This window comes from Lineus longissimus, chromosome 4 (assembly GCF_910592395.1).
Source record: "Lineus longissimus chromosome 4, tnLinLong1.2, whole genome shotgun sequence".
NCBI classification, from domain to species: domain Eukaryota; kingdom Metazoa; phylum Nemertea; class Pilidiophora; order Heteronemertea; family Lineidae; genus Lineus; species Lineus longissimus.
Genome location: NC_088311.1, coordinates 22,643,692 through 22,658,543, shown reverse-complemented (window position 1 = coordinate 22,658,543; position 14,852 = coordinate 22,643,692). Strand labels below are relative to the sequence as shown.

Below are 14,852 nucleotides of genomic sequence, written 5' to 3'. Positions count from 1 at the left end.
TGTTAAAAATTGCGGAACAACTCTTCTGCGCCATCTCGTGGCAAATTGTTATAAGATTGGGAACGCCTTGTCAATGGAAAACTGTACTGAGGGAAGTTGTGTCGACAGCCTGGGCATGGTTACCATTGACTCACTCCAGTAGAGCTAGACTGACTGCTGCATACTGCAGGACCGGGGAAAGCCGCTCTTACTTTGGGTAAACCGACCGACCCATGATCGATGTGACAAACCCACGACCATAGAGTGACAAGGGCTGGTGTATCTATTTGACACCCACCCTGTGCTCCATCCGCGGCATGTGATGATAAAGATAGTGAAGAAAAGCCATAGGTTTTGATATACATGTACATGTATTGCAACAGTATGTTTTCACCACCGTGTTTGCAGGACAACAACATGATTATCAGATGTAGCCCTTTGTCGAGGCAAATATGGATAAATGTGATATCGCCCGAGGCCGCAAGCCAGGGTGTTGTCTTATTTCTCCCAACCAAATGGGTGATGAAAGACTAGTTACTGCTTGTACTGAAATGTCTAAACTCTAAGCCTGATGAAAAAGTGAGAGGTATTTTCCCCTCTGCGATTCTGAAATCCCAGTAAGTATTTTGTACAAAGCGTCAAACTATAAAACAGCTTCTGATGTCCACTGTGATCGGTCAAGTGTTTGTCTGATCAAGGACATGTGTTGCATGAGGATGGACAGTTCTCCCGCGTCCAGGCACCCCTATCTCCCTTGCACATCCCACGGGCTGCGTACTTATCACAACGGGTGTCGTCCGCAATGTTCTTACAGTTACCTTTTTTTAGATCTGGAAGTAAATAGGAAGAAATTGACAATAAATGTATCTGATCTTGATTTCGAAATCTGATTAAATTGTGATGTTCCTCTGATGACGTTACTAAATAGTCCGTTGGGATGGTTATGCTAAGCTCCGTAACGAGAGTAAATGCTCTAGATACTCGACCGGTTTGGAGAATAGTTCCTGTGATTTCGATGGAACAGATCTTTGGAATAACTTACCCGGGCAGATGTTACAGGTGGCGGCACAGTTGACTCGCATCCACTCTGTCCTCTTCTCACAATAACCGTACTGTTCCTTATACCTGGCGCAGGCGACATCATCACCGAGAAGGTTTTTACACTTCTGCTCTGAAACAGGAGCAGTATGTTTTTGAGATTAATTTTCATGTAAACTTTAATTTCGAGTCCGACTTGTCATACAACTTACACTCAAAGTGTTTCGTCCGCCCAGAGTATTCGAGGATTGCAGCGTGTCAGCTAAAAATTTAACTCTGGGAGGAACCGGGAGTCTCAGCTCCGACAGCGTGTGGTAGCAATGCGTATGTTCTTCCATCCCGGTAATTTCCCGTTATGTATTTTATTCTTTTCTTATTCATTGTAGCTTTGAGGAAATGAATAGTGTATAGTGAACGTCCGTACTATATTTCCCGTAGACACTTATTGTTTAGAGACGTACATGTACATGCAGAACGTGAAATACGCATCAGGACGCAGTTAAAACGCCTGATGTGATGTGATGTGAGTGACATGTTCGTACTTACTTCCCCCTGTCTTGACTGGGATGTACTCGCCACACATGTTACAGGTGCTCGCGCAATCCTTCGCCAACATGTTCTTATATTTCTTATCCTCGCACCAGCCGTGGTCTGCATAATACTTGCATTTTTTCGCATCGATACGGTCCTTGCATTTGCCTGAAAATTTTTAATAGAAGGATCAAATCCAGGTACTAACGTAGTCAGAATTTACTACTTCTGACTAGGAGAAGTATGCTACATTTATGTATTTTAGTCCCACCAATCTCAGTCAGACCGGTCTGACTAATAACTAAGAAATAGACACAAAGCCGAAACATGACGTCATGACTATAGGACAATCTGGTGTCGCTAACAAACTTGGAGCGCTGGCGGACAATATTTCACTAACCCTTGTGTAAGCTTCCGCAGGCAAAACAGGTCCCTCTACATGCTACTCTGACCGTCCTTTCGTTGCACTTATCCTGGTCAGCCCACACGCCGCACATCTCTTCCCCTTTGTCGTCCTTGCAGTTCCCTAAAGAAAAAAAAATCATAAGATTTAATCATGATAATGTCAGTACGGTGTTTTTATCATAGACACATCCCAGCCAGTGCGGAAAACTCTCATTTTTTCCCAATCAAGGTTCACCTTTAAAGGTATTTTGGCCATTTCCATTTTCATCTTTTGAAAATCATTGCAAAGCCTTCTGTCACGCTAGATATTACGTCAAATTCAAAATGGCCGCCAGAATCCAAAATGGGTGCCATTAGCAAAGAAATGAAAAACTGTTCTATTACTAATTCTGTTTTTTATCTTCCGTATGTTCATCCTTTCATTTCAAAGGAACAAAAAATTTAGCATGAAGCACTTACCTCTTTTTCGGTTGAATATTCCACCTGAAATGTAAATTGTCATAAGTTATTGTTTTAAAGTCTATCGTGCATGGTTTTTATTCCTACTCAAAGCGCTTCCTTTCAAATCGATCTGTTATTTAAGTTGACGCTACATGTAGCTAGTGGACAACTTGTTTTGTAAAACGAACGGATCTGATTCCAATGTGATGAATCCTCGATTTATCATGATCAGCTGACTATGAATTCGTGGATTGACTAACGCAATCCTGTACATAGACCAGCACAACTTTGTGAATGACAAGATTTTTGGGCGCACCTCCATTATTTGTCGATCGGACCGGCTTTTACCCACCTGGTTGTTTCTTGAGAACCCTTGAGATGACGCCATCTTTGTTTGGAGCGTTCCCTATGTTCTTGACATTATATACGCCTATAAGAGTAGAATATACGCGTGATATCAAAGTGTGATCATGATGGCAGGTGAAAATGAAATCTAGCTCAGGAGAATACGCACAGAAGTCCAACACTTCTGAAGTTTTAAATCGCCTCTGACGCAGGGTAGAAGTCTGTTTTATAATCCATGTTGAAACCTTTGATAGAAAGGACGTCCCCAGCAAACATTTTACAACAACAGCCCAGCAACAAGCACTTGGAAACTTCTGAATAAGACTCTCACAGTAGATTCAGCTATCGCTGTGAAAAGTGCTTACCACAGAATCCACAAGACTTTCTACAAGCTTCTAGTGCCCATTGCTTCCTCCCGCTGTCGTATTTACATGAGCCTGGTTCATCGGCACAAAGCCTCGAATCGTGATCTGCACATCGGACTGTAAAGAATAATCGTTAAGTCTAAAAGATTTCATCAGATATATATTGTCAATCGACCGGAGTACGGTGGTTGTTCAATTCAAACGTGTTCAAAACAGCGTTATCCCCAACATTTATTTATCATCAACGAGAAGTGAGATTCGTATCGGTGGTCCCGGTAGTGGCCCAGCCATCAAAGAATTTTGAAGGAGCTACATACTCTCTGCTGTTTGACCTGTGTCTGACCTGGGCCCCTCTCTGATGCTACTAAGGCAGGCTGGACACTGAGACGCAAACATTGATTGAGCAATGTTCGTGTGAGTAGGCCGGGCGCCATCTTGGCATTCAGTAGAACCTGATAGTTCCCGGTAGGAACGCTGGATCAGATGTACACAGAGATGTACTTAACAGGAAATGTACACATTGTTGAAGCTCTACCAGACTCCACAAGTGTAGGTAACACCACCACAGAGGTGACAGAGGACACCAGCCCACCGCACATAGGGAAGCTGGTGTTCCTCCTTCTGCAGCGGCTTACCGTTGCAGGTGGCACCCTCCCAGCCAGACGGGCATTTGCATTTACAGGACCCGCTGTCTAACTGTCCACCATTACTGCAAGAGGTCAGTGTGCACCCTGAAAATGACAAGAACATTGAAATATAGCACTAAGGACGAGCTCACACTGCGGACTCTTACGATGAATAATTGGTGCCGGATATTAAGAAGCCCTTCTTTCCATTTGCGAACTATGACTAACCGTGCTGTATCGATGGCCAGCCAGGCCAGTCACATGTGGATATTTGAGAGATTTTTCAAGTGAAAAAGCGGAGGGATACATACTGCACTGTTGACCTCTGCACTCCTCCGCTGAAGCTGAAAGAAAAATGTTTGGCATGAATACCTAATACTGAAGACATTTTTCCTTTTTTCAGTTCAACCCTAATGCGTGCTCATGGTTTGGGCGCTGCAGGTGTTCTAGTTGTCATTTAGTAGGTACATCTTCTAGGGGTCCCGTGACTTGTATCTTTGAAAATTCAATGCTCTCTTTTCAGCGCCAGGTTTTAAATACTCTGACTACGTATTTTTTCTATCATTGTTGGAGATCTTGGTAAATTGTGCTGTTCAATAAAACTTTGAAACTGAAATTGTCATCATGAGCAATTTGACTTCTCTCCAAACGGACTCCACGGAATCGTCACTAGCTTGATACTTACCACAGAGCGCGTCTCCCATGCAGAATCCGTATCCTTGAGGGCAATGTTTACAGGCGTCTGATGCTGATCCTTTAACGTATGGCCACATTACCTTGGCATCCTTGTAATATTGGGCGTTTCCACTTAAATTCGATAAGGAGAACCATGTTTATGTAATAGAATGATAACTCTTCCAAGGAACATTTTGTTAGAAACGACAACAAAAGGTAAGAATAGCTAAAAGAAGTATTGTGTGATGAAGGTTTTTTTGTGTCGCTTCCACGATGACGATATCGATAAGAACGAACAACGAAACCTTTCTCTGTAGAAGCAGTTGATTAAACATTAGACCAAGGAGATACTAATCTATCATTGCTTAGACGTTACAGTCTTCGGATTGCCTGAAATGTGAGATCTTCAATCATACATGACTGAAAATGTGATTCAATAGAGTGTCCTACATTTCTCACCTGGGCCCAAAGTGGCAGAAAATGACTGGTGCCTTTCCAGGACACCTGTTGAAACCACAGCCCATCCTCGTGGAGTTTGCCCAAACAATCTGAAAACGTTAAAAACGTGGATGATTGCAAAAAAGTCGATGCGAGTAAAGATTGGTATGATTTTAAGTGTTTAGCTTGCATTGTTGTTGCACAGTTAACAGCTAAATTTTCGCGGCTACTTAATATTTGCAGATTCGTTGGTTGTAACAAACGACCCATCCTTGGAATCTCAGCAAAATACTTCCTTTAAAAAATTCAAATTATCTTGTTTTCAATTACCTGCATATAATGTCCACACGCTGGTATGCCTTTACACGCACGTGTATCAAATGTATAGTGGGGTTCTTCACCATACCATGTAAGGAAGGCCCTGTGTTTGGAGAAATGAGAGCATTTGATGAAAGGACTACCGGCAGTTAGCATGACATACGTGTATCATGTTCACATGTAAATACCATTGCTTGAGGCGGACGCGCACCCATGATATGATAACCATGATGACGCATAGGGCAATATTCTGTAATGCAAAAAAGCACTCCTGGAAACCAGTGCTGCGATGCAAATGCTCAATTCGGCTTCCAGTTGCCATGGATTGTATAATTTTTCATTCCTGCCCTGCGATGGATCACTTGATGGGTCAAGATAAAATGATAAAAAGTAAGAAGATGAAACGATAAAAGGTTCCTGCCTACACTGTACATGTACCTTTCAAATCCATTCTTGATGGCCATGATGGGACCTCCACTCAAGCTCTCTCCGAGTTCACCAAAGGGTGCGATGTTTCTCTGGTCGCCATGACTGTGTTCTGGCTTACATTTGTCCGCCCAGGCCTGGGCAGTTTTTTGAAGTCTGTCATCATATTCCTTTAGGAAAAATGGGGAAAAATCAACAGGTCTCTCAAAGCAATAAATGCCAGTGAGTGTATATTTTTGCCCGAGTAAGTCACAATCCATTTTTTTCAATCATATCCGTAGGTCAATCATGTAGCATTTCGGAGGGGCGGGGGTAAAATGCCTCTTCTTGGCAAAATAATGATCACACATTTTTAAAGACATCTATAACGGAGCGGGCACGGGATTTCCCCCCCCCCCCCCCGCCATCCCTTCCCCGCAAAAGCAACACATCTCTGAAGCTTGTTGGCTTTGTCTTTGAAAGAAAGATCATTTCTTGATACTTTCGACACTCAATTCGTCTTGTACCGGAACGAGTTTGTTGGTCCCGAAGATTCGACTGTGTTTACCTCAACATTGAACACAGTGTCAGCAGACTGTTAACCAGTCAGTTTGACTTTCGTAAATGTGCCGATGGAACAAAATTCAATCATATAAAACAATATTCAGTAATGCGATTAAATTAAAAGAAATCAAAAGCAAAATATAGAATACAATGTACTTTGGATGAGTAAAAACAAACATACCATGGCCAACATGTATCTAGAAGCGGGCTGCCTCGGCTCCTTTCCAAGGGCAACTTTATTGCGAAAGAAGTTGAATAAATCCAGCATCAACTGCTTCTCCGTCTTCGAGAAGCCTCTTTCCTGGCTCTGGCCCAGAACGAGGGTTACCAAACCCAGCATCAAAACTATCCTCATGATAGAAAATAGCGCCTCGTTGTTTATAAAAATGGAGAGCTTTAAAAAAGGAAATTGGGATCTATGTTTTGTGAGAGGTTGGCCTTGTCTTGGTCGCTGGAGTGATGCTGGTACGGTGAGTGGTCGGGTTTTATTGGGAAGACTAAGTAGTATGATGCGTTTCCATTTATACTTACTCATCATGAATTTGCTGACTTGCAAATTGCCTTTCGTATAGTGTTGTTAAGTTGATGGCATATTTATTCCACTACTTGCTAGTTATTACTACCATCTCGATTATTAGCATAAATGTTTACAATAGCTTTTCCTATTACTGTAGCTGTACAAATAGCCTGCTAGCTACAACATGTCATTGAGTCAATAGTCATAAAAGGTGACAAGGTCATTCAGTCAGATGCGCAGTTAAAGGGACTTCATGGTACTGTACAAATTTTTCGCCGCTTTATTCGAAAAACACTAAATTTTCACGATTTCTATTCAGAATACGAAGTTTTTATCTGCTTTGCGTCTTGAAGGAACTTTCAAAAGGCTCCAAGTCGTTCACTAAGCAATGAACCCCCTTGATATTTCCAAATTCTCGCACAAACTAGATTTGACCACATGAAATTGATCCACGTGTGTTATCAATAGTTGCGCTTCCACCTAGTAAATCCCCGTGTTTTTTGTGCTTCCACCTTTGAATTGCCGTACTTAAATAGACCCGTGCACCCCCATTGTCTAATTTAAACACGGGTTTGACACGGGGTTTTCTAAAAGGTGGAAGCGCAAGAAACACGGCAATCTGTAGTTCCTCAGCACGGCGAAAGATGGCGCGTTCGACTTCAGTGATTGCTGTCCCTACGGCGCATGCGTAAAAAGTGTCAACAAACCTCCAACATTTACAAAACACAGGAAAGGTATTAACTGCAGCGGCGCCTGTCGCCGGATCGACTAACAATACCTTATGCTGATTTTATACATGTAGATGGAAGCGCTCGCCGGGTTTTTCTTACACACGGCGAAGACACGAGTGTCGAAAAACCCGGGGATTTTGGATAGGTGGAACTGTGGTTATTAGCCATTGAAGTAACAAAATGTTTGACAATACGCAGAAAGCCGTATCCCCATTAGATTTTAGCGCATCCTTTACAGCGAGTTTTCGCAAATCCCACGAAACGCCAACGCGAACGCCTATCCCATGTACAAGTGTCATGGCGCCTTCGAAATGCGAACAAACAAATTATGGTGTGAAGCAGAATGTCAGGACTGCTGTCCTTCTTTCGGCATCGTTCTGTATGATGAATGGCAAACACTTTAATTTAGCGCCGGACATGATGCCTATATCTTCACCATTCACCGAACAAATGTTCCACACCTTATTCGCAATCGTGATACTAAATTATTGACGTACATGTATACTAATGTGCACTCTCAATAGGTTGTTAGTTTTGGAAGGGCACTCCGCGCCGTAAATATTGTCCTTTTTCATTCACCGCATTTGGTCCGGCAACAATTAATGTAACTATAAGAAATAATGATTATGCCCCGTCATCATTACAACCTAGACTCATCCTGGACCGTTATTACACTGTACAATTTCCTAGAAGTTAATTGTTGCGTTTAAAGGGGAAATTAAACCATTCTGTGCATGCCGACATGAAAGTTGGCGCCGGCGATAAATTCTAAAACACCTTGGTTACAATGTTTTATAATGGATTATGTATCAGCCTCCTTTTGACCACAGCGAGTTTGACCATAACCTCTTACTTTGGTATGTGTATAAGAATCAGATTCTCGATTGATGATACCTGAAATATATCAGGTTTGTGAGAATAGAAATTGATAGTTATCGGTTTTACGTTGTCTCACCAAATATCACTCGGGTGAAGCGGTCATTTTACCCAAACTCTTAACTGCCGCCTCGGTTATTGCCTGCATTTTAGCTCCACCCTCACGTACACTCCGGACGCAGTAGACCGGCCTCGTTCCTTACATAAGGAGACCCAATTAGGATGACGCAATGGACTGCCCAGAGAGTCTACCCTCACCGTTTTTGGTGCGACAACCATCACCCAGTTCGGTAGCAGTTGCACGAAAGAAATGGCGCTTGGAGAACGTGCAAGTTAAACAAGTTGTTGAGTACAACATTCACTTTGCCAGAATCGGGCCAAACAAACCATAACCGAGCCATTTGAAACGGAATTTCTTCTTTTTTAAGAGAAGTTTCACTTCATGTGAGTTCATGTACAGTTCATGTACATGCCGTAAGCACCTTACCTATTACGATAACAGCCATTTTTAATCTGCCAGAAAAAAATCAACCTACATGTACTATTGACCGAATTGATCAGGTGTTCAGAATGCGATTCTTGGTGTAATATATCAAAATATGAGACAAATGTTAAAAAAACATTATGTAAGCTTTTGTATTGAATGAAAGTACAATATTCTATTTCATCATGGGTATAAAAGGCGGAATAACATGAGCCTGGTTTAAGATCGACACTGACCAGAGTCCATTCATGAATGTTGATAAGTCCGCATCGTTTGGGGTTCTGGAGGGTTAACTACTGATCAGATTACTTTTAAGGTTTTTTTTATCCTTGCCTCAAAACCAAACACGATTTGTCAAAGGTTGCACTGTACGAATAGGTTTTGTTGCATACTTTGTCGATATTGCCGAAGGACAATAATGTGGCGTTGACAAGGCATTCGTAAGTGAATTCGCGTACATGCGGTGGCTGTAGCAATTTACATACATCATATAACATGCGATGTACACACAGCATGTACGTGAGGTGTATGCACATACTGCATCCACATCCTGCTGAGAGTGGACAGAGAGTATGCACGAGTTAAATTTCCATCGAGCATGCATTGTGGGTGGCAGGTGATGTCCGTTGGCTATGTCACACCAGCTTCCGACGTTACCAGATTCCGTCCTTGCGCGAAAATCCTCTGTACATTTTTACATGCGGAATGTCGTCAATGCTGGATTTAAACCCTTCCATAGGCACAACATTTCACATGTAACTAAATGATGCATAAACTATATGAATGACGAAAAATCCTTATATATGTCTTCAGGAACGAGTTGTCTATTTCAAAAGCTTTGCTTTTCCCCGGGTGGTAGCGTACCTGGGGACGGAAAATAACGCCAACAAGGTAAGTGACGTATCCTACTTATAGTCACCACCAGTGCTGGTGGCCAATAAGTTTGGCTGCTGATGCTATCATAATGATAGTGCCCTCTTTATACCATACTCTCATTTCAAATACGTCTTCAAATACATTATGGTCAAGTGTAAATGCACTATGCGCCAATAAAGCCTCGTTTTGAATTCTGCAGACATGATCGCTTGGGTTGGTGAAAAATGTGGAAGCATTTCAAAACATTTACTATAATGACTGCCCTCAGTATCATGTAAACTAATCAGGAGCCTATTCACGATGGACATGATGACGAGAAATCCGAAGTCTCTCTCATCAGTTGCAACGAATTCTACACAGATTGATAACAATGTCGGGAGCTCCCTGAAGTACGGCGTGGATATATCCATTTACATCTTGACTGTCCCAATTCCTCCGATTCTCATCGTTCTTGGCCTCATCGGCAACTTTCTCAGCTTTCTCCTCATGAATCAGAAAAAGTACGAAAAAAGCACCACGTGTTTCTACATGCGCTGCATGGCCGTCTTTGACAGCTTCTACATCTTTGGGAGAATGTTCCTGCGGTATCTTTTGGTGATGGCGCCAGAACTCTTCAACGACATCGACATAAAAGAATCGTACTGTATTTTCTATTTCGTTGCCCTCGTCATAGGCATGGTACTGTCCCCATTGACCCTTGTCGTGATGTCATTCGACCGCTTTCTGGCACTAACGTGGCCGCTTAGAGCAGCAACAATCTGTACAATACGAAGAGCAAGAGTCACCGCGGCAGTCATATTTCTGTACGGTCTCATCATGGGCCTCGTCAACCTGACCCGAAGTTTTCAAGAAAAATTCAAATATTGGTTGTGCCCATATCACTTCGACGAACCATGGGATAATGTATTCGAACTCAGTTTCGCAATAACGGCAGCTTATCTTCCCATCATATTGATGGTAATTTTCAACACTGGTGTCCTAGCTGCCGTTTATCGAAGTAAAAAGAACACGGCGTTGAATAAATCGTCAACTTCATCAGACGACGCCTCGATCACGTTGGCTACTATTTTAGTGACCAGTGCCTTCATAGCTCTGCAACTGACGGGTAAACTCGATTCGGTTTTTTGGTCTGCATTTAGAGGAGAAATCTCTGAAGGAAAACAACAATTGCAGCGACTGTTTCTCAACATTTCGGTATTATTTGAATACATGAATTATTGTCTCAATTCGTTCTTGTATACTTTGGCGTGCAAACGCCTGCGAAAGGAGATGATTGAAACAATAGCTGCGCGGTGCTTCAAACAATAAACATTTTGGTGCAACAGTAATCAATGTCCCGGAAGAAAAAGTGTTTTACCATCGTTCGATTGTGGAGTATTTACACCAGAGAGGTGCATGTAACTGGTTACAGAAGATGGTCAAGGAGAGAACGCTCACTATAACGCCCCCTAACGTTTTATCGGCAGGAATCGCCTTACAATAAAGAGGAACGTCGTTTTCGATCGCGATGATGAACACTTCTCGCAGGTTTCCAAAACCCGAAATTTCTAGCAAGTTCCTGAGACAACCCATCAACTCGGTCCAGTGGGCGCCGATGTATAATTGCGCTTTGCGGATACCTTGTAAACGCCCTTCTCTCCCTAGCACGTGCATTACGTGTGCTAGTGGGGTGGGTGTATGCATTGGCTCTTAAATGTACAGTACCAATTCTTCTTGACTGGAAATGAATATAGATAGTGGATTCAACGCAAATTTTTACTTCATTGGCATTTTTATTTCAAGCTGGGATGCATGTTTTCTGTCTCTTGGTTGGTAGGCCTATTATCACAGGCTGTTAGTCTCGACCAAATAACGGATTATCGAAAAATACTTTCTGGTAGTTGGCTTATCTGGCAGATTTGCGGTTTTTTTAGTAGGCTGAGGCAAGACCACCATTGATTTTTTAAGCCTTTTAGCAGTTCAATTGTCAATGTTTGACCGCGACGCTTCAAATACTGCGTGGGGTTGTTAATCTGAAATTTTGATATGATATTCCGGACAGTCGGGCAAGTAAATGGTGAAAAGTAAACTGGTAGTTGACCACGGAAATTTTTTGATAATCGACAAATTAGACAGACATTGATATTTCCACTCTTTTCAGCCAACTGGCAGAAAAATCTCAAAACACGCGCCCTATTACCAAATTAGCAAAATTCGAAATTAATTTTTTCATCAAATAATTTCTTTATATCTGTAGACTTGCCACAGCAAATATTTTTTCAATACCTCTCCAAATATGTATTTGAGAGTTAAAAACATGCACTAGTCTGATTAATAGGCCTAGACCTGTGATAATCCTTGAAAGAAAAGCTTTGCAGAGCTACTCGTAAGCTACCAGTGCTTGAATGTAGGCGAACTGAGGGCCTCAACTTGTCCTGGTCACAAGTCGGATCCCTGCTAGAGCATGATTCCGTGGTCTAGAAAATGAATGTTGGTGGTAATGCCTAAGAAAGCATTTAGTAGGAAACCATGATGTCTCGATTTAGCATGTCGAGGATGCGACGGATATTCATCTTATTCATTTGCCTTGTCAGCACTATCGTCATACTAACTGTTGTCGGTGAAAGGTGGGTGGACTCGAGCAGGTAAGGCATATATATTCTATGGTATGAATATGAATATGAATATGAATATTTATTCGACCAACAAAATTTACAAGGTGCATTAATGAAATACATGGTACCCGGATTAAAAATTGTAAACATTTAAGAAAAATAGATATCTACTTAATGCAGTTAGAAGCAGATGGTGGGTTCGTCATCTTTTGATGCTTCTGTTATCTTTTGTTGCAGTGAACATATGGGAAACCACATTAAAAACGATTTGATAATCGGAGATACCTCGCTCAGGTCTAGCAGCTCCATCAAAGATAGGTCTCTCATAGAATGGATATCTGGCAGCGCGAAGTCCGCCGAAGTTCCGACATGTCGTCCAAAGAAACATTTCGTCTTCGTCAAAGTCCACAAATGCTCATCAAGCACAGTTGCAAGCGTTTTTAGAAGATATGCACTGGATAATAATCTAACCATGGCTCTCCCTCAACCAGATGCTCCACCTACAATCTTTTCAAAAGACTTAGGATTTCCCGACCTGGTTCTGCCAAAACACATATACCGCGTTGAAGACATGAAGCGTAGGGGAGTACCACTGGAAGCTGTTTACCGCCATCAACACTTTAACCTTAAGACTTGGAAGAGTGTGATGCCACGGGATACAGCCTATCTAGCTGTGATGAGGGAACCACTGGACCAACTTCGATCAGCTATTGGATACATCCCTCGCTTCAAGGCACCATACCAGCAAAAGGTCTGTTTTATTGCTTTATGTGTTCATAGAAATAGTATAGCTATTCATTCAGTCCTAACAGGTCAGCTCAGCTTGAAGTGAGTAATCGGGTTAGCGCTTTATTTTCCCGCTCTTGCGGGGTGAGGCAAGTCTGAACTCAGCGTGCACTCGCGTGGCGCAAATGGTTTTCTGCCCCCCTCCCCGCCTTGAAATCCTTGTCCCGCCTATGTCTTCACAGTCAGATTCAACCCGGGCATTTAGTGAGTGTCAGATGCATTGATGTCTTTCTAGTAAACAGTAATGGTGCATATTTTCTATTTCCAGATATATAAATTCTATGCTAATCCTGCGGCTAAACACTTCTTCGTCAAAAAACAAGGGCACGTGCAGTTTTCGTGGACAAGGAGTTTCATGGCCTTTAGCCTGGGATTCCCACAAAATGCGTCCATGGATGTCGCAAAGAGATACCTCAAACATATTGATGGTGTCTTTGACCTGGTTTTTTTGACAGAATACCTCACGGAGTCGATGCTCCTGCTAAAGCGACGAATGTGCTGGCCAATGCGTGATGTCGTGTTCTTGCGCTTGAACTCAAGCGGAAAAAAAACAGTGATATATTCCAAACGACTGAAGAGAAGGTCTCGAGATTGGAACAATATTGACCACTTGTTTTATGACCATTTTAAACGAAAGCTTTTACACGATATTTCGAATGAGGAAAACTTTCAGGAAGAACTGGATCGTTTTAAAGAAGTGAATAATGATATCAACCGATTTTGTGGTCAGGTTACAAAGCATGGCCCCCAGTTCTTTGTTGTTTCGGGTTCTGACTGGAATGAAGAATTCAAATTTACGAAATATGACTGTGATATTTTGTCAGCCGATAAGGCACTCGTTGGGGATCCAGTGCTTAGGAAGCGTTTAGACGATATCATTGATATAAGGGGGACCCAGCGCGGGGTATAGTAGAATAGACTTTGCCTTGACATGTCACGTTATTTTGATTGTCACGGCATCACTGATTGAAATATTTCTTGTACCTGGTGCCGATGCAATCACTCAGTGATGGTCAAAGTCAAATTTCCATATGAGGGTTGGACCATTCTTCATCTACATGTATATCTAAAAACTCTTTCATGGTCCGCTCCATTAACACCTACCTGCAGTGAATGGACCAAAACGCACTTTTTTCCAAACCTTGGGGAAAAAATGAAACGGCAGGTGGAGTTGTGCTCATCAGATTAATTCTAAATTATGATTTTGGGCTCATAATATTTTGAAGGAGTGCATGAGAGTAGATTCTGTAAGATGTATGCGTGAATAGAGTTAATTTTTTTATTACTCTCTTGTGATAATATTAAATAGTATATTGTATTTTGACATAGTTTTTCTGTATACATAATTGAGAGCAATAATACTAACAGCTAAATTTTCGCGGGCGTCTTATTTTCGCGAATAACCTAGATTCTCGCCGAAAATCAAAATCGCAAAAAGAGGTTTTTAATTGGAATACCGAAAGAAAAATTTGCAGCGCCAAAATAAAATATCGCGAAATCATATTTTTTCAGAAATGTTCGCGATGGTTATTGCTATTTCATGTTCGATGTGATTTTTGATCTTTTTAAGGAGTATATAAGATACTCCCAAACTGGAACACACAGACTGAGCCTAGTCTAACATAGGTCACATAGTACCATGCACGGTCTCCTGGAACCAGGGGTGCATAGACGCCAGGACGCCGTGTAAAGAACCCGTCCAAGAACCCATCCAGTGCGGTTTGAAAAAATGGGACGACGCAGGGATAGTTTAAAAAAAAGAGGTTTGCCTATATTAAATCTGTGGGGGCCAATACCAGCATCATGGTTGTGCTAATGTCCTCCGATCGGAGCGAATATCAAGTTCGAACAGCGACAA

At 42.0% G+C, this 14,852-nt stretch overlaps 1 protein-coding gene across 1 annotated transcript; it reads right to left on the bottom strand.

The window, feature by feature from the left end:
• Window positions 1-331: 331 nt before the first annotated feature.
• Window positions 332-6,607, bottom strand: LOC135486371 (protein jagged-1b-like). The gene is made up of 14 exons (XM_064769120.1): window positions 6,312-6,607; window positions 5,600-5,757; window positions 5,174-5,264; window positions 4,865-4,953; window positions 4,416-4,537; window positions 4,042-4,074; window positions 3,740-3,835; window positions 3,105-3,221; window positions 2,747-2,824; window positions 2,413-2,436; window positions 1,949-2,074; window positions 1,564-1,716; window positions 1,022-1,150; window positions 332-809 (listed from the first exon to the last, which is right to left on the bottom strand). Exons 1-14 carry the CDS (start codon window positions 6,483-6,485, stop codon window positions 673-675), a joined length of 1,527 nt encoding a protein of 508 aa, XP_064625190.1. The 5' UTR covers window positions 6,486-6,607; the 3' UTR covers window positions 332-672.
• Window positions 6,608-14,852: the final 8,245 nt, after the last annotated feature.

Coding starts and splice junctions, on each gene's coding strand:
- LOC135486371 (XM_064769120.1), bottom strand. CDS start 6,485: ATGAGGATAGTTTTGATGCTGGGTTTGGTAACCCTCGTTCTGGGCCAG. Junction 4,538..4,864: donor TTCTGCCACTTTGGGCCCAG/GTGAGAAATGTA, acceptor ATCGAATTTAAG/TGGAAACGCCCAATATTACA. Junction 3,836..4,041: donor GTGCAGAGGTCAACAGTGCA/GTATGTATCCCT, acceptor TGTCATTTTCAG/GGTGCACACTGACCTCTTGC.